Here is an 18,208-nt window from a genome sequence, read left to right as displayed (position 1 = left end):
GGTTGACGTTGCACTTAGGGAGGGGACTAGACAAAGGAACTCGTTCTCTGCCGTCCCACTCCCACATGGCACAGCCCCCTGCCTCAGGAGCATGTGCTCTGGCTACTTCCTTGTATTCTGTTCCTTCCCCAGCTTATAACAGCTCACATAGCACTGCCCACTGCCTCAGGAGCGTGAGCTCCGGTTACTTCTCCGTATCCAGCCCATCCCAGTTCACCACAACTCTGCCTAGCACAGCCCCTGCCTCGGGAGCGTGAGCTCAGGTTACTTCCTAATACCCAGTTCCTACCCCATCTTGCCACAACCCCCACTTGGCAGTAGCCAACATCAGACAGTCCCTCACAATATGCCCCTTAAGTTTGTATACCATAATTTGTTCAGCTATTCTGCAGTTTATCATGGCAACTCTTTTTGTTTCTAGGGGTTTACCCCCAAAAAAGTGCTGAATAATTGTTGTATTTCCTTTCCTTCTGCCTTAGATTTCTTTGGGGTATATATGTGGTGTACACAGTTGAATGACTGCTCAGGTAGAGTTTCAAATTGCCTTCCAGAATGCCTTTACCAGTTCACTGCCACAATGGTGGGTTATTCTGTCTTTAATCCTTTAGGCCCTTCAACAATTATCATTTTCCTTTTTTGTCATTCTTCTGTATCTAATGGACATTGGTAGAGCCTCAGCTGTTCTGATTTGCATTTCTCTTATTAGAAATTTGGAACATTTTTTCATGTAGTTAATAGTTAAACTTTAAACTTCCCTGAGAGCTGCTTGTTCATATCCTTTTATATATTTACATAATGGGGAATGGATCTTGTTATATATTTGAATCATTCCTTACATATCTTGAATATCAGGTTTGTCTTAAAGAAATTTGCCACAAATATTTTTTCCCCACTTAACTGTTTGGTCATGTAACTTCTGACTTGGTTTTATGTAAACATCAAAATGAAATTTTAACATTTCCGATAATATGTGTTTCCAAATTAAAGGAAATTATCATACTTTTGCATTTTGAAAGTTTAAGAGACATTTTGGAAAGACTGAATACTCATTTTCCTGAGTTCAAATCTAACCTCAGATGCTTGCTAGCTGTGTGACCCTGGACAAGTCACTTAACCATGTCTGTCTTATTTTGCTCGTATGTAAAATGAGCTGGAGAAAGAAATGGCAAACTACTCCAGTATCTTTGCCAAGAAATCCCCAAATGGGGTCATGAAGAGTCAAACATGACTGAAAATGACTGAACAACAAAAACACATTTTAAAATATATTTAAGACAAAATGTGAAGCAATTTAGCTTCCTGAAATCAAAGCTTAGTACTAACGACCCCCTTGCTAACTCGCCCTGGATTCAGACTTTTAAAATTAATCTGTTTAATCCTTTTCCTTATACCTTCTATATTTGTGTGACAATATAACTTTAATTGTAAGTGGACAATGGAACAGAATTTAACATAAAATAACCCTTTTATTTAGCTTTCCTGTGTAGTGGATGAATATTCACAAAGTAATATTTTATATTTGAATAGTACCTTATTGTTCATAGAGTGCTTCTAAAAATATTATACTCCTTTGATCCTTAATACTAAGTCTGCAAGATAGATCATGGATATATTGGTCTGATTTTATATAAAGGGAAAAGTTACATGACCATTCTGATAAATACGTAGAAGAGCTAGAAATGGAACTCAGGTGTTTTCTGACCTCTAATCATATTGTGCTTTTTCCATTTTACCACAAGAATCCCTGGTGATTTGGTATTTTATTCTGCTGTAAGGGGTTGGAATTCATGAAGATTTTTGTCATATGAGTACTGTGTCAGTGATCTTTTCATATACAGAGAGTAGTAGAACAATTTATAAACAGAGTTGTACTTTTATTCATTCAATCAGAAAGACTTTATTTAGTGTTTATTATATGAAGATACAAAGACCAAAAAAAAATTCCTGGCCTCAAATTGTTTATATCCTGTTGGGAGAAATAATATAAATATAGATACAAACCATATACAAAGTAAAAGTATAGCATTTGGTGGTGGTTGGGAGCAGTAGCATTTAGAGAAATCATTGATACACTTCCTGTTGAAAGTACTTTATGGCTAAACAAAATTCAGTTAGAAATAATAACAGTAACATTCTTTTTAAGAATGTATATTCAGGTGCTAGTGGAACTCTTATACCTTTGCTTCTGAGTGCTGACCCATTTCTTGTTCTCAACACATACTTCCTCCCATCCATGTTCTTAGCTTTATTCAATGCTATCCCTTGTTCTTATCATTTTTTTTTTTTTTTGGTGAGGCAATCAGGGTTAAGTGACTTGCCCAGTGTCACATAGCTAGTGAGTGCCAAATGTCAAGCTGGATTTGAAGTCAGGTCATCCTGACTCCAAGGCCAGAGCTCTTCCACTGCACCACCTACCTGCCCATCTTATCATATTTTCAAGTAGAACTCTTCTCGCCTTCTCTGTGTCAATTTTCTTTATGATGGGCATCGCCTTTTTTAAAAAAATAAATTTTTATTGATGTCTTTTTTTTATATCATCATAGTTTACCCCAGTATCCTTCGTCTTTCCCTTCTCAGAGAGCTATAATATTTTTAAAGACAAAAGAAAAAAGAGGGAAAAATCAGCACAACTCATCAGTATGTTGAAAAAATCCAAACACATGTCTAATAATGTGCAACTCCTGTGAATATCCCACCTCTCTAAAGGGGCAGTTTGGGATCATTTTATATCTCTTCTTTCAAACTATACTTACCCTCTATAATTTTGCAATATTTACTTTTAATTTTATTGTAGGTGGTTGTTTTTTCTATTTCTATTGTTTTTATTGTATATATTGTTCTGTTGGCTCTCCTTAATTTCACTATGCATTAGTTCATGTAGATCTTTCCTTGCTGCTTTGTTTTCATCACATTCATCACTTCTTAAAGCCTCCCCTTCTTAATTATAAGGAAACAGAAGTCACACAATCATGGACAGACTTTTGATATAAATCAGGTATTATACATCAAGGTTTGAGAGAAAATGAATTCTCTGCTTGAGGGAGACTCCTTAGTGGATCAGGAATGTGTATTTCCATGAATTCTGCTTGTCCTAGTTAACATGGGTATGCTTTCTCTTATCAGCAAACTCACTGAGATCTCCTGGCTTTATTCTCCATGCTTTCCCTTAAACAAGCAGAGGTCATTTTTTAAAAATATAAATCAGTTTTGGATAAATTGAAAAAGCATCTTGGATGTTTCAAAATGAGACCTGTAGAAAATTAGGCATTGCGCTTATTCAGTAAATTTTGAGTGTTTCCTATGTGCCAGATACTATGGCAGCATAAATAGTGACTATTTAGGAAGTTTACATTCTAGGAAAGGGTGAGTACCTTCTATCAACTGTAAAATAATTTAACTCTTTTTTCCATTCTTACCAAAACAGGTTTCATTTCTGAGGTTTTGGTTCAATTTGTCTAGAATTTAAGCACCTCCTGTTTATGAATTACAATAGGTGTTGGAAATAAGAGATCAAAAACTATTTCTTTCCTCAAGGAGTTTGCAATTTGAAAGACTTTGTAGTCTCAGTCAGCTCTGCTTCTTACTAGGTGTGTGACCCTGGGTGAGTTACTTCATCTGGGGGAAGGGGGCTTAATTTCTCTTTTTTAAAATAAAAGAATTGAATTAGATAATATCCATGATCCCTTCTGAGATCCCTAAAATACTGTCATAAGGTTTTTCAGCAAAGTAAATAACAGTGAGAGCAATTCTTTTGGTGACTCTTTTGCTACCACAGCTAGGCAAAATAGACAATTTAGAATAAATAATAAAATTTAATTTAGCAGAATTATCCGTTCATTATAGAGTAGCAATGGTGAGGGTTATATACAAAGGCAATATTAAAAATAAATGCATTATTAAATGAGGGAGGAAGCAACCAGAGTGTTGCTAAAGGACCTTTTGTCATTTCAGTATATGTAAGCTAATTAATGTTGTTTATCACACTGCAGAGTGCATGAATCTAGACTGAGTACTATTTGTAACATTCCTCCTTCTGTTTCCCATTGAACATGATCAGTTCATTCTGAATCAGAATGGGAACACTTTCTGGACACCAACCATTTCAGGCTCATTAAACTGATGGAAGCCTGAAAGTTCAGGATAGTTACAATTTTCATGTCTCCAGAATGTTTCTACTTTATTACATAACATTAATAATTATAGAAGTCATAGCTGATTACACAAAAATATACATTTTCCCCAATAAGTTAGTAATACAATATTTTCTTTGTTTTGAATAATTATTAATTAGAAAATACTACATAATTTTGTTTTCAGGGCACTGAAAACATGCTTTTCTTTGTGGTTCAGCGTAGATATCAGAATTATATTTTCAATGTTACAAATGTCTTGTTACAAATGGAAACTGTCTTGGATTTTTAAGAGTAAAATTAAGAGGGTATAATTAAATATAAATAATTAAAGGGAATAATTCAATGTAAAAGCTAAAGGGAACACTAGACAATTCATCTAAAAAAAAAGATAAGGGGTTTGAGTGGAGTTCTAGGTCAGTATATGTCAACAGTGTGATGTGGTAGCTAAAAAAGCTATTTTGATCGTAAACTTTCTCTAGAGGAAGGCAGGCATATCATCTATGTCTAAGGAGATAGTTTTACTCTTGGTCAGATATCTAAAGTTTGGTTTTGGTACACAAAACCCTAGGAGCCAGAGAGGTAAGAACAGCCTTGTAGCTTTTCAGGTGACCTATCACTAAGCTAGTTAATACTTTCAAAAAAAGGTTTTATTTGAAGCCTTTTCAAAATAACCCCTCCGGCCATAGACACTCCACTTTTTAAAGTAACCTATCTCCAAATTACCTATTGAGTCTGTTAGACATTTGATCGAAATTCTCATCTTTATGAAACACATTTTTATTGATAACTTGTTTTTATGTGGCCTAAATTTTCCCCTGCATGTCTCCCCCTGCCTTTCCAAGAGAGCTATCCCATATGTTTTTTAAAGAATAAAAGAAGAAGAGGAAGAAGAAAAATTAGCAAAAGAATCAATATATTGAAAAAAAGTAGACGATATATATGTAATACTCTATTTTAGTAGACTCTGTGAAGGAATGGACAGAGATGTCTTCTGATACCCCTTTTTGGGAGCGGAGGGAAGGCTATGCTTATTCTTTAATTTAGCAACATTTCCTTTTTATTGTTTTATGGTAGTTCTTCCTGTTACATTGTGTATATTGTGTTCTAGGCTCTGCTTAGTTTACTGTGTATCAGTTTATAAAAGCCTTTCTGGGCTTCTCTGTGTTCGTCATTCATTTCTTACAGCACAGTAATACTTAATTATGTTCATGTTACCACACTTTGTTTAGCTCTTCCCCAAATGATGGCCATCTATTTTGTTTCCAGCTCTTTGCTACCACAAAAAAAATGTCTGCATATATTTGGTGCCCTTTTTTTTTTTTAATTTTATCAGTGACCTCTTTGTCATGCCTGTTGTTGAGTTGTTTTTCAGTCCTGTCTAACTCTTTGTTGACCCTATTTGGGGTTTTCTTAGCAAAGATACTGGAGTGGTTTGCCATTTCTTTCTCCAGCTCATTTTACAGATGAGGAAACTGAAGCAAATAGGGTTAAGTGATTTTTGCAGAGTCACACTGCTAGTGTCTGAGACCAGACTTGAACTCAGGAAGATGAGTCTCCTAGCTCCAGGGCAAGCACTTTATCCACTGAGCTGCCCTTGTTGTGCCTCACTTCCATTGATCATCATTATATTGCTGTTACAGTATACAATGTTCTCCTGATTGTGCTCACTTAACTTTATATCTGTTTATATAAGTCTTTCCAGGTTTTTCTGAAACCATTCTGCTTGTCATTTCTTTTCTTTTTTTTAATTTATTTATTTTTAGTTTTCAGCATTCACTTCCATAAACTTTTGAGTTTTAAATTTTCTTCCCATACCTCCCCACCTCACTCCCCAAGACAGTGTGCAATCTGATATAGGCTGATACATTCCTATTAAACATATTTTCACATTAGTCATGTTGTAAAAAAGAATTAGAACCAATAGGAGGAACCACAAAAAAGAAGAAACAAAACAAAAGAAAAAAAGGGCTGTTCTTCATTTCTTATACCACAATAGTATTCCATCGCTATCATTTGCCACAACTTGTTCAACCATTCCCCAATTGATGGGCATCTCCTCAGTTTCCAATTTTTTGCCAACACAGAAAGAGCTGCTGTAAATACTTTTGTGCATATAGGCCTTTTTGTTTTTTCTTAGATCTCTTGGGGATAAAGACCTAGTAGTGGTTGTTGCTGGTTCAAAGAGTATGCACATTTTTATAGCCCTTGAGGCATAGTTCTAAATTGCTCCCAGGAATGGTTGACCAATTCACAACTCCTCCAGCTATGCTGTAGAGTCTCAAAATTTCCATATCCCCTTCAGCATTTGTCCTTTTCTGTGTAGTTAGCCTTTCTGATAGGTGTGAGTTGGTACCTCAGAGTTGTTTTAATTTTCATTTCTCTAATCAGAAGTGATTTAGATCATTGATAGATCTGATTTATTCTTTTAAAAACTACCAGTTCATATCCTTTGACCATTTATAGATTGGGGAATGGCTCGTTTTTATAAATTTGTCTTGGTTCCGTATATATTTGAGAAAAGAGGCCTTTACAAGGGAAATTTGTTATAAAATTTCTCTCCAGTTTCCTCTAATTGTGGCTGCTTTAGTTTTGTTTGTACAAAACCTTTTTAACTTCATGTAATCAAAATTATCCATTTTTCATGATCCTTTCTTTTTCTTTGTTCACAAACTCTTCCCTTGTCTATAAATCTGACAGGTAAATTTTTCTGTTCTCCTTTCCCCTAATTTACTTCTTATATCACCCTTTATGTCTAAATCATATACCATTTTGACATTATCTTGGTACTTGGTGTGAGATATTGCTCTATGCATAGTTTTCTTGGTGTGTCTACCTCAGAAGCATTTCTCTTCTCTGTCTTCTCACTGCTTACACGGCCACCACCTTAGTTTAGACTCTCATCCCTTCTGCCTGTTTGCTTGTGCTGATCTTGGCTTTACTGTTGGCCTCCTTTCTAGTTGCCCCTAGCCTGATCTTGTACAGTTTTGGGGAGTAAGAATTCATTTATTGGTGTTACTTATTAAACTTCTTGATCATTATTCAGTCTGGGTGAACTTCAGGTTTTTACTGGAGTTAAGTATGTGGGAATTGAGTAGTCCACCTCCAGTTCAGGCAGCCATGTTGGCTGGAATTCTTTCTCCTGTTTTTAACATAAAAGGGTGTTGTCAAAAGTCTTTTTTGCATCTGTTGAAATAATCATGTGATTTTTATTGTTTTTGTTATTAATCTGCTCTTTTATGTCTGTGGTTTTACTAATATTAAACAGATCTTAGATTTCTGCAATAAGTCCAAACTGGTTTTAGTATTTATACTCTTTCTAATATGTTGTGGCTTCTTTGCTAATATTTTATTCAAACTGTAGATTATACTATAATTTTATTTGTCTGCTTAATCCTGTCCCTGGTTTAGGTTTCAGAACCATTTGTCTAATTGAAGTTTGGTAGAAGTTGGAGAAGTTGGATCTCTTTTTTCCATTTTTTCCCCTGGTATTTTTGTAGAATTGGTGCTCTTTGAATGTTTGGGAGAGCTTACTTGTAAATATATTTGATCCTGGGTATTTATCCTTTGAGAAATCTTTTATAATTTGTTTAATTTCTTTTTTTTCTGAGCTTGCATTATTGAGTGTTTTATTCTGTTAAGGTACATTTTATATATTTTTTATAAATATTCATCCATTTCATTTAAATTATCAGTTTTGTTGGCACCTAATTGGACAAAGTAATTTCTAATATTACTTTTATTTCCTCTTTCTTTATTGTGGATTTTTAACTTTTTAGATATTGGCAATGTGATTTTCCTCTTTTATTTTCTTCTTTACCAAATTAGGTAATGGTTTATCTATAGAAAACCAGCTCTTAGTAATTTACTCAATAGTTTTTTGTTTTCAATTCTTTCTTTAATTTGATTTTTAGAATTCCCTATTTTTGTGTTTAGTTGGGATTTTTTTCATATGAAGCTTTTCCTAAATTTTTTAGTTGCTTTGGCCATTATTTTTTGTTTTGTTGAATAAAGTTTTTCCCGTTTCTCTTAAGAAATAACTTTAGTCACATCCCCAAAGTTTGAATCTGTTCTTCATTGTTATTATTTTCTTTATTGAAATTACCTAACATATCTATGCTTTGTTCTTGAATTTACCAGTTCTTTGGGATTAAATTAGTCTTCATTAAGTTTGTCCTTTCTTCAGATGTCTTTTATTGACCGTAATTTTATTTTTTAAATTTATTTTTATTATTTCATTCTGAATTTAGTGAACACCAAAAAGAGGAAAAAAAGAATATTTCTATATAAAATATAGAATACAAAGTTTGTGAAAATCTGGGTCCATTACATGCAGCTTTCTTTTTTTAAAAGCCATAATAAATTCAACTGTCCAATTTGAAATTTGAAAGCTGTCCTGCTTGTGTTTCCTTCTGAAATTCCTTCACTTCTGTGCATTTAAAAAAATGTTTTATTGATACTCTTTTTTATTTTTGTTAGTGACCCTATTGCTAGTGTCGTTGTCTACCCCAGTATTCCCTCTTCCTAATACAAAAAGAAAAAATGCAATCTATATAACAAATAAAGCTTAGGCAAGCAAAACAAATACACAGTTTGCCACGTTCCCAAAATGTAGGTCTCATTCTGTAACTTTAAGGTTTGCAAACTGTTTTTTTTTTTTTAAAGGCAGTTGGGGTTAAGTGACTTGCCCAGGGTCACACAGCTAGTAAGTGTCAAGTGTTTGGTCTGAGGCCAGATTTGAACTTAGGTCTTCCCGACTTCAGGGCTGGCGCTCTATCCACTGTGCCACCTAGCTGCCCCACAAAGTCTTATCTCATAAGGTATCTCATTTGATCCTCACAACAGTCTGGTGAAGTGGTGGGGAAATGGGAGGAAACTGAGGCTGAGAGGGTAATTTGTCCAGGATCACACAACTAGTAAGTCTGAAGCAGAATTTGAACTCAGGTTTTTCTGATTCCACGTCTAGCACTCTATACACTGTTACTTAGCTATTAAGTCTTTCAAAGCTATTTTTTCTTTATGTATTGTTGCACAAATTGTTTTCTTGGTTTGGCTTACTTGATTCTGAATCAGTTCATTCACATTTCCCAGATTTCTCCAAAAACATCACTTTTGTCATTTTTTAAGATGCAATCATATCTCATTACATTAATGTACCATAATTTGTCTATTGTAGTATACTTTTTATTGCATTTGAATATAGTTTTTATTGCATTTTGGTCACATGTATTTAATATTTTTACTTTTTTGTATTTTGATGAGTTTTTTGTACTTTAGCACATGGTCAGTTTTTGTTAAGTTAGCAGTGTGCCTGAAAAATATGTATACTTTTTTTCTTTTTCAATTTAGTAATAGCTAGAGATCTATCATATCTGGCTTTTCCAAAATTCTATTTAGATCCTTTCATACTTTTAGGAGGGGAGTAAGAATTGTATAGATCTGAAAATGGCACCTGTGAGATCCCCTACTATTATAGTTTTGCTATCCATTTGCCCTGTAATTTGATTAACTTTCTTATTTGATTTTATCAGTTCTGTGCCATGAGAGTGTGTGTGTGTATTTATATTATCTAATTATCTATGGAGTCAACATTTAATGTCTTTTTTTTTAACCATGACTCTTTTTATTCTTACCTTCTCTGAGATCATAACTATCCTCATTTTCCTGAAATCTCAAGAAGCATACTAAATTTTGTATCAGCCCTGCTTTTTACTTTATGTGAATTTTTGTTTCAAATGTCTGTCTTATAATCCATTCTGCTAGCTTTTTTTTTTTTTTGAGGTGATTTCATCCTTGATTGTTATAATGGTTAATTATACAATTAACCATTGGAGTATGTCTTACTCCATCATAACCTCCCAATTTTTTCTTTCTTTTTCCCTACTCCTTTCTTTCAATCCACACTAGTAATGTATAATTGAAATGATCTGTTTTTATTTCTGTACCCTTCCTTTCTTCACCAAGTTGAGATCTTATCCCCTGATTCTTTATACTTTTTTATTCTCTTAAAAAATCTCTCATTTATGATCTACCCTGCAAACTTGAAGTTCATTTTGCTGCTCACTATTCCTTCCACAACTCTGCTCTCTCTGTTAAATAGCTCCTTTCCTTTTACTATTTCCACCTTTTTTTTATTGTGGTTTCACCTGTTTCAACGTGGGGGGGAGGGGGTGTGGGTGGGTGTGTGTTTGTTTTCAGCCTTCCTTCGTCAGGTAATAATGAGGATTATGAGATGCAGTTTTTGAGACACCATTCCCAACACTACTTCCTGCATATTTATATACTCTTTTTAGTATGCTGCAATTATGAAGAAAAATTTAGGTCTTCTAACTTATTTCTCATGTTCTTCTATCCCTCCTTTTTCTCTGGCCTTCTAAAACAAACAAAATAAAACAAAACCAGCCTAGGCTCTTTTTTTCTTTATCAATTCAGTCTCTGACCTTTGAAAACAATGACATTCTGAAGATACTGTTTTCTCCCCCATTAGAATGTAAGTACTTAAGTACTTCTTTCTTACTCCTTAAATTTACCTTTCTAGGGTCACGTTTTTTTTTTTGTTAATAAATTTATTTTGAATTATCAACAATCATTTACATAAGCTTCTGAGTTTTAAATTTTTCTCCTCCTTCCTCCCCACCTCCCTGTCCAAAACAGCATGCAATCTGATGTAGGCTGTATACATATATATATAGGGGTCATATTGTTAATAAATGGTAGAGATGTACTCAGAGATGAGTACTTGTAAATTAAGTAAATAGTATGATAAAGTGATGCTATTGATGATTCTCTATTTATGGATAAATCAGTCCTCGACCTTGCTTTTCATATTTTCTATTTTCCATTGTTAATCTAGGAAGAATTTTGGTGTTGGAGAATGACAGCAACTCCATTCTTTAATTCAAATACTATTCTGCAGGATTTAAATTCTACTGACTGTTGAACTGAGCTTTTCTCCAAGCTCCATTTTTCTTGTAAGTTTATAATTTATCCTTCAGATTATTGAGAAATAGTAGAATTATTATATTGCAGACATATAATGAATTTGGTAACCCTAAAGTCTTGATGAATTTTCAGCTTGGTTTAATAATGATCATAATTTGTTATAAGAAAATTTCATTATATATAGTAACTCTAAATATATTACATTTTTTTCCAGCACTCTAGAAATTGAAAGACCAAGGAGGTTTTGATGTTTTGTGTGGCACCTTCTGAATTAGGAACCATCATGAATGTACCTAAGGGTGGCCTGGTGTTGTTTTCAGCTAATTCCAATTCATCTTGTATGGAACTTTCAAAGAAAATTGCTGAGTGAGTATTAAATATGCTGCTACTACCTGTTCCGTAGTAACTTAAACTTAGTGGGTAAACTAGCATTAATATTAAGATTCAAATGACTATTAAAGATAAAATTTTTATAGTTGATCTATTTATTGGTGGCATATTTAAATACTATTGACTTTTAAAACTTCCACATATTCTAACATTTGGGTAAAATAAGTATTAGGAATTATTTGTTATTATTTGGAAAGATTCGTTTCCCTCATGAAAATTGCTTTTATAATTTACATTCCAATATAATTTTAGAAAATTTATTTCCTGTTACATTTAACTTTATCAGACTTTCTACTGTTTGATTGTTTATGAATCAATTTTTAATGACAAGAATGTTGGTTGAGCTTATGTTTTTTAACTTTTCCATTCTCTTTTATAGAAGGTTAGGGGTAGAAATGGGCAAAGTTCAGGTTTACCAGGAACCAAACAGAGGTGAGCTGTTATCCTGTTAATTTCTCTGTAACATAGTTGATTGATTCAAGTTCATTTTGGTTTTATCATTGAATTTATCTCTATATTAACAACTGATTTGAATGTTTTGGTTCAGTTGGCAAGTTATTCCATCAAGATGTGGTGGAAATCTGTAAGCATTTGTTACGTTACTTTCTATGTTCTTGGCACTATCCTGGGCACTGAAGATACAAAGACAAAAATGAAATGGTCCTCTGTACTCCAAGAACTTATATTCCCTTAGGGCGACATGTGTACATAAGTAGGTGTGTATGTTTTTTTTTTTAAAACCAAACCTATAGTTTCATCAGTGCAGGTACCTGCTGGTTAGGTATCTCCTTTACCAATGCAGATTAACATCTTCTTTGCAATTTACCTTACAAAGTTGCTTAGGGCACCAAGAGGTACTATATCATAGTGGCACCGGCGTCTTAGGGAAATTCTTTGAAGGTCATTGAGGCCAATCTCATTTTGCTGGTGAAGAAACTAAATCACCGAGAAGTTAAGTGACTTGCCTAAGATTCTACAACTAGTAAGTGTCTGAGGGACTATCTGAACCCAGTTAATTCTAGCTTCAATGCCCTCTCCATTATATTATGCTGCTTCTTCCACTTCCTTCTTTAGGTAATTGCTTAACTGGTCAATTTAGTTTAAAAACAACAAATAAAACTAAAAATAAATTAATTTAAAAATTAAAAAAAAAACAACTAGAACTGAGAATTTAAAAAAAACAACAAATAGCAAACTGATGGAGTTGACCTGTCAGTTTAGTGAAAATGCTTGAATCAACTATGCATTTAGAGAGTTTTAGTTGGTTATATTGTTCTTTATCTGTTTTATAACAGTTGTCCCATAGATATTGTGAAAATGTAGTGGTATTTTTTGTAAAATTATAACAAATTATTGTAAAAATTATTGTAAAATATAGTGGGAAGATTTGGAGTTAAAGGACCTGGAATTGAATCCTAGCTCTGGTATTTCTTACTCTTGTGACCTTGGACCAGTCACTTAATTTTTCTGTGCCCTAGCTTCCTTATGTCAAAAATAGGAATTGGACTAGACAATCTCAGAGCTCTAAATAATTTAACTTCCTTTAATTTTATTTGGTAGTCTGTGGGAAGAGCTGTTGAAAGTTTTTTTTGTTTTGTTTTGTTTTGTTTTTTTAAAGCAGGAACTGACCTGGTTAGGATTAGTATGTGGCTAATTTGAGCCTCAAAATAATCCTGGTAGCTAATTTTCCCACTTTACAGATGAGGAAACTGAAGTGATTTGCTCTGAATAAATCAACTAGTATTTTTTTTTAGTTGCATACCTGAAGACAAACACAGCTATTAAACTATAGAGTTGTGATTTGAACTTATATCTTCCTGACTTCCAAGTCTAACACTTTGTTTCAGGTGCAACATGAGACAGGAAGCAGGGAATCCTCTTGGGAGGCTTTGTGATAGTCCGTGTCAGAGATAAGTAAGGGCCTGATTTAAAGTATTGGAAGTAGAGCCCCATTCTCCCCACCCCCACCCCCCTTTCCTGCTTTTTTGCCTCTTTTTGTGTGTTGTCTTTCCCCTTGAGAATGTAAGCTTGTTGAGGGCAGGGACTGTCTTTCTCTTTATTGTATCCCTTTCTCTTAGCACTGTGCCTGGCACTTTGTAGGTGCTTAATAAATGTTGATTGGATTGGATTAGAAAACAGAGTAGAGATAAAGTGAGATTTCTGAGAGGACATTTACAGGACTTGGCAACTAGTTGGTTATCAGTTGAGGGTAAGGAGGAGACCCAAGATGAGGTTTTAAGACTAGTGACTAGGTCACTAGGAAATGGCTTGTAAAATATTGATTGTATACTAATACTTAAGCTTGTAAGGGAAACAAAGTTAAAATGGCCAGAGGTAATAACCGATACTTTAAAATTATTTTTATCAAAAGAACATTCTCAGCCAAGTAGGTCAACATAATAATCATAAGAAAGCCATAAACTTCAAACAATAGTTTGCTAAAAATAAAGCATATATTTGTAGGTGAAAAAAATATTTTTTTCTCTTATCGTGTTTTCACCTGTCCTCAGACCTTTTATTTTTTTGCAATTTTCTGTGCAATTAATATGTATGTTCTAATTGCTTCTTTGCTCTTCATCCTTTCATATGTTTTTCTTTATATATTTCAAATTTGTTGCTTTGCCTTATAGTAATAATTCCATTACAGTGATGTACCATAGTTTAAACAGTATTTTAATATTAAGACTCAAAGCCTGCTTCCAGTTTTTTACTATTACAAATAAAGCCATAATGAATACTTTTTTTGTTCAATTCTATTATTTCATTGGTATTGGGAACCCTCAATGTAGAATTTCCTCTCATTGATGCAAATTACCTACTCAGTAATTTATAGTCTTAGAGGATTGTCTGGAACACTGAGAAGGGGAAGGGAATAAGCATTTATATTGTTGTTCAGTCATTTTTTTCCAGTCATATCTGACTGTTCTTGACTTCATTTGGGATTTTCTTGGCAGAGATACTGGAATGGTTTGTCATTTTCTTCTCTAGCTCATTTTACAGATGAGGAAACTGAGGCAAATAGGGTTAAATGATTTTCCCCAAGTCACACAGCTAGTAAGTGTCTGAGGCCAGATTTGAACTCAGGAAGATGAGTATTCCTGCCTCCAGGCCTGATGCTATCCACTATACCATCTAGCTACCCCAAGCAGGCGCTATGCTTATGTGCCAGGCACTATGCTAAATGCTTTATAAATAATATCTCATTTGGTCCTCACAATAACCCTTCTAGATAGTTGTTATTATCCTCATTTTTTAGTTGAAGAAACTGAAGCAAAAAGAGGTTAAGTGATTTGTCTAAGGTCACAAAGCCAAGTGTGGAGGACAGATTTGAACTCCAGACTTCCTGACCCCAGGTGCTGTGCTTTATTTTCTGTGCCACTTAGCTTCTCCATGGTGACTTGCCCATGGTGACAAAGCCAATTGGACAGGATTTGAATCTAGATAGTCCTGACTTTAAGGCCAATTCTGTGTCATGCTTCCTTTTACTTTTGTATGTAGAAATTTTTTTCTCTCAGTAATATCCTTAATTTATGGCTGTAACATCACTTTATTAATGGGCATGCTTAGGTTTATAACACCTATTATGCTATACTGCCTTCCATAAGATTGTATCAATTCATAATGTCACCAATAGTAAATATTAGAGAGTTTGTGGTTTTCCCCTACAACTCTACTAGCATTGAATTTTATGATTTTTAAATTTGTCATTTTAAGAGACAGAAGGTGTGTTAACCCTGAGGTTATTTTAGTTTGTGTTTGTTTGAGTGTACCTTAGTTTCTGTCTTGGGTCCCTCCTTACCCTCGGTATTATTAGTTTCCATGGAGTTAGCCCATCTCTATGCAGATAACTTCTCAATCTAATCTTTCTCTTGATTGCCAATCTTGCTTACCAATTGCGTGTTGGATGTTTTAAAATCCATTTCCAGTAGCCTTCCTAAACTCACTATATTAAAAATACAACTCACTATATTTTTTCCCAAGCCCTCTCCTCTTCCTAAAATCCATGGTTGTGTTTGGAGTACGACCATCCTTCAAGTCACCCAGATTTGCTACCTCAAAGTTATCCTTGGCTCTTGCCTGTCACTACCCATATCCAGTCAGTTACCATATCTTATTGATTCTACAATGACTAATTGTGGTCTGCTGGTTCAGGTAGACCTTAACACTCACCTAGAATATTGCAGTAGCCTCCTGAAAGAATGTCCAGATTGGTTTTCCTACCTTATAGTTTCCCCCCTCCAATTTGTCCTCTACACTGTTGCCAAATTGATGTTCCTCAAGAATAGGTCAGCTCCAGAGGCTCCTCTTTTTATCATTTAAAGTCCTTCACAATCTTGCTTTAGGCTGCCTTTACATTTTTTCTTGTTTTTTTTTTTATGAATTAAACAATCAACAAACATACAAATAACAAAAAAGAGATTTGTTTATGAAACAATGAACCTATCTCTTAGAATCACTACTCTACTTTAAGGTACAGCTCTCATTAGCTCTTTCAGGATGAGTAAGCTCCCTGATATGTCTTACTCTTCAGCCCCCAATGCTCATTCCCTTCCTCCCATAGATTCATTTGCATTTTGTACATAGCATTATCAGTGTTACGTTATTTCTCCCCAGCAGACTGTAAGCTTATTAAAAGCAAGGATTATTTTTTGTCTTTGTATCTCTGGCACCTAGCGCAGACCACCTGGGGCCTCAAAATTATTTATTCAGTAAATGAATACATTTAAACAAATTTTGAGAGTAACAATTTGTGTAACATAGTAACTCTGATAACACTTTGTGAAATACTGAATTTTTATATGCTGGAGAGTTTTCAGCCTTTTTCTGTTATGTGGCTAAGGGCATCATGATGTAATTAAGTAAAGGAGAAGAATTGCATGATCCCCTTTGTCAGAAGTGAAGAATCTTCTCAAAGGTGAACATGAGTAATTGAGTTAACAATCTTTTTCTCCTTTGGAATGTAGAAAAACAAAAGTAATTTAGGGATTGGGACTGGATTTCTGATTTCATTGACATAGGGAGCTCTTCCAGATGAAGAAACTCTGTATAAATCATATAAATCATATGAATTCTTTGCAACATTACGTACCTAAATTTCCATAAAAGTGCCAAATAGTTATATCTTATGTCCATCCTCTTTGTTCAATATCAATATTATAACTATAAGCCTATGAATCATGTTATACTTATAATTTCTATGTTGTATAATAGAGACTAATCCTGAAACTGTTTTAAAAAATAGTATTAAATTACTGTATTGTTGTTTTTGTTTTTGTTTTTTAATTAGAAACAAGAGTTCAAATTCAAGAATCTGTCAGAGGAAAAGATGTATTTATCATCCAAACTGTTTCAAAGTGAGTATTGACTGACATACATGTTTTAATTACTGCTTTGTTTAGTGTTGCACAGTAATACTGTAATAATAAGATTTGCATCTTAGAGGAATTATGACTTCTGTTTTAAGAAATGGGGGAAAGACTATTAAATACATTGATGATACGTTATTTGCATTAAAAGGAGCTTAAGTGCATTATATTGAACTGTGTACTATAATTTTATATAAATGTTGTCTGGTTTTCTAATTTTCCAGTATAGCATTATTATTGGTTCAGGTATTTGAGATGGAATTTACTAATTATAATGTAACTCACTAACATCTCTTAGAATAAACAACTAGACCCTGAAGATAAGCAAAGTCATTTTATTCTGTCTTCAAAAGCAGAAAAAAAGCAACTGATTTCTTGTTCCTCATTTAAAACATTCATTTAGAATCTTGTTTGCCTTAGCACTGGGAAAAGATTACGAAAGAATGTGCTGAAGCAGTTTACGTTTCAATGTGTTGCTATGCTTGATCCTTATTTTGGAATTGTTTTATATCATCCCACATGTAGTTATGGAAGACTGACTACATTGTTGGATCTGATAGTTTGACTTTGGAGTTTAAACCTACTATTTTGAAATGTTTATATGGGATAGTTCATTTAAATCCATTTTCCCTTTTTTGTTCTTCTGAATACACATATATGCATGTCATAAGGTACCTTTTCATGTGAATTGTGCTGTATTCAAAGCAGTGATTTAAACAAAAAAAGCCTATTTAATGTTCCTTATTTATTTGCTGCATATTTGTTTCAAGTTCTGAAAACTAGGGCATCTTATATTTGAGTATTTTTAATATACTGAGTAATGTTGAAAGAATGTGAGGAAGAAATACTTGTATAAAGTAGCCTTTATGCCATTTTAGCTTATTTTTGTATTTGTACATGATTTTACATGTATAGGTATATAGTGGAATCTTTATCCTGGCCTTTCAGTCATTGGGGTAAAGTTTCAGACATTTTTATTGTGTATGAATAAAGCTATAAGCAGTATCTCTTGCTAGTAGTCACATCCTTTTTTTTTTTTTTTTTTTAAGTAGTCACATCCTTGAGAGACTCTTTGAATGTGATTTGATCCTACCATAAACATAGTATCCCTGGCCTAAATTTTTACTTCTATACATTTGTGGTAATGCAGAACAACAACTACCTCTTTAGGATAGACAAGGGTTCTTAATGTCTTACAGTAGGATTCAGGGACAAGAAGCAATTGTCAGGAAATGGATAGCCTAGAACAGAGTTTTTGTGTTAGGAACTCCTTTGGCAGTTTGGTGAAAATTGTAGATCCCTTCTCAGAATATTTTTAAATTCAAAAAATTAAGTACATAGGATCACAAAGGAAACTGATTATATTGAAATAGAGTTATC

At 33.7% G+C, this 18,208-nt stretch overlaps 1 protein-coding gene across 1 annotated transcript in view; it reads left to right on the top strand.

Annotated features, from left to right (window-relative positions):
• The window catches only part of PRPSAP2 (phosphoribosyl pyrophosphate synthetase associated protein 2), a 75,177-nt gene that overhangs the window by 10,332 nt on the left and 46,637 nt on the right, over nucleotides 1-18,208 (top strand). Inside the window, exons 2-5 of the mRNA XM_027875120.1 lie at nucleotides 10,984-11,101; nucleotides 11,287-11,438; nucleotides 11,842-11,894; nucleotides 16,750-16,816. Coding sequence (XP_027730921.1) covers nucleotides 11,320-11,438; nucleotides 11,842-11,894; nucleotides 16,750-16,816 — 239 coding nt within the window. The 5' untranslated portion in view covers nucleotides 10,984-11,101; nucleotides 11,287-11,319. The remainder of the gene's footprint in view (nucleotides 1-10,983; nucleotides 11,102-11,286; nucleotides 11,439-11,841; nucleotides 11,895-16,749; nucleotides 16,817-18,208) is intronic.

The sequence above is a fragment of the Vombatus ursinus genome, unplaced genomic scaffold (genome assembly GCF_900497805.2).
Source record: "Vombatus ursinus unplaced genomic scaffold, bare-nosed wombat genome assembly UNPS02014807.1, whole genome shotgun sequence".
NCBI classification, from domain to species: Eukaryota; Metazoa; Chordata; class Mammalia; order Diprotodontia; family Vombatidae; genus Vombatus; species Vombatus ursinus.
This window is presented reverse-complemented; position numbering and strand designations above follow the sequence as displayed.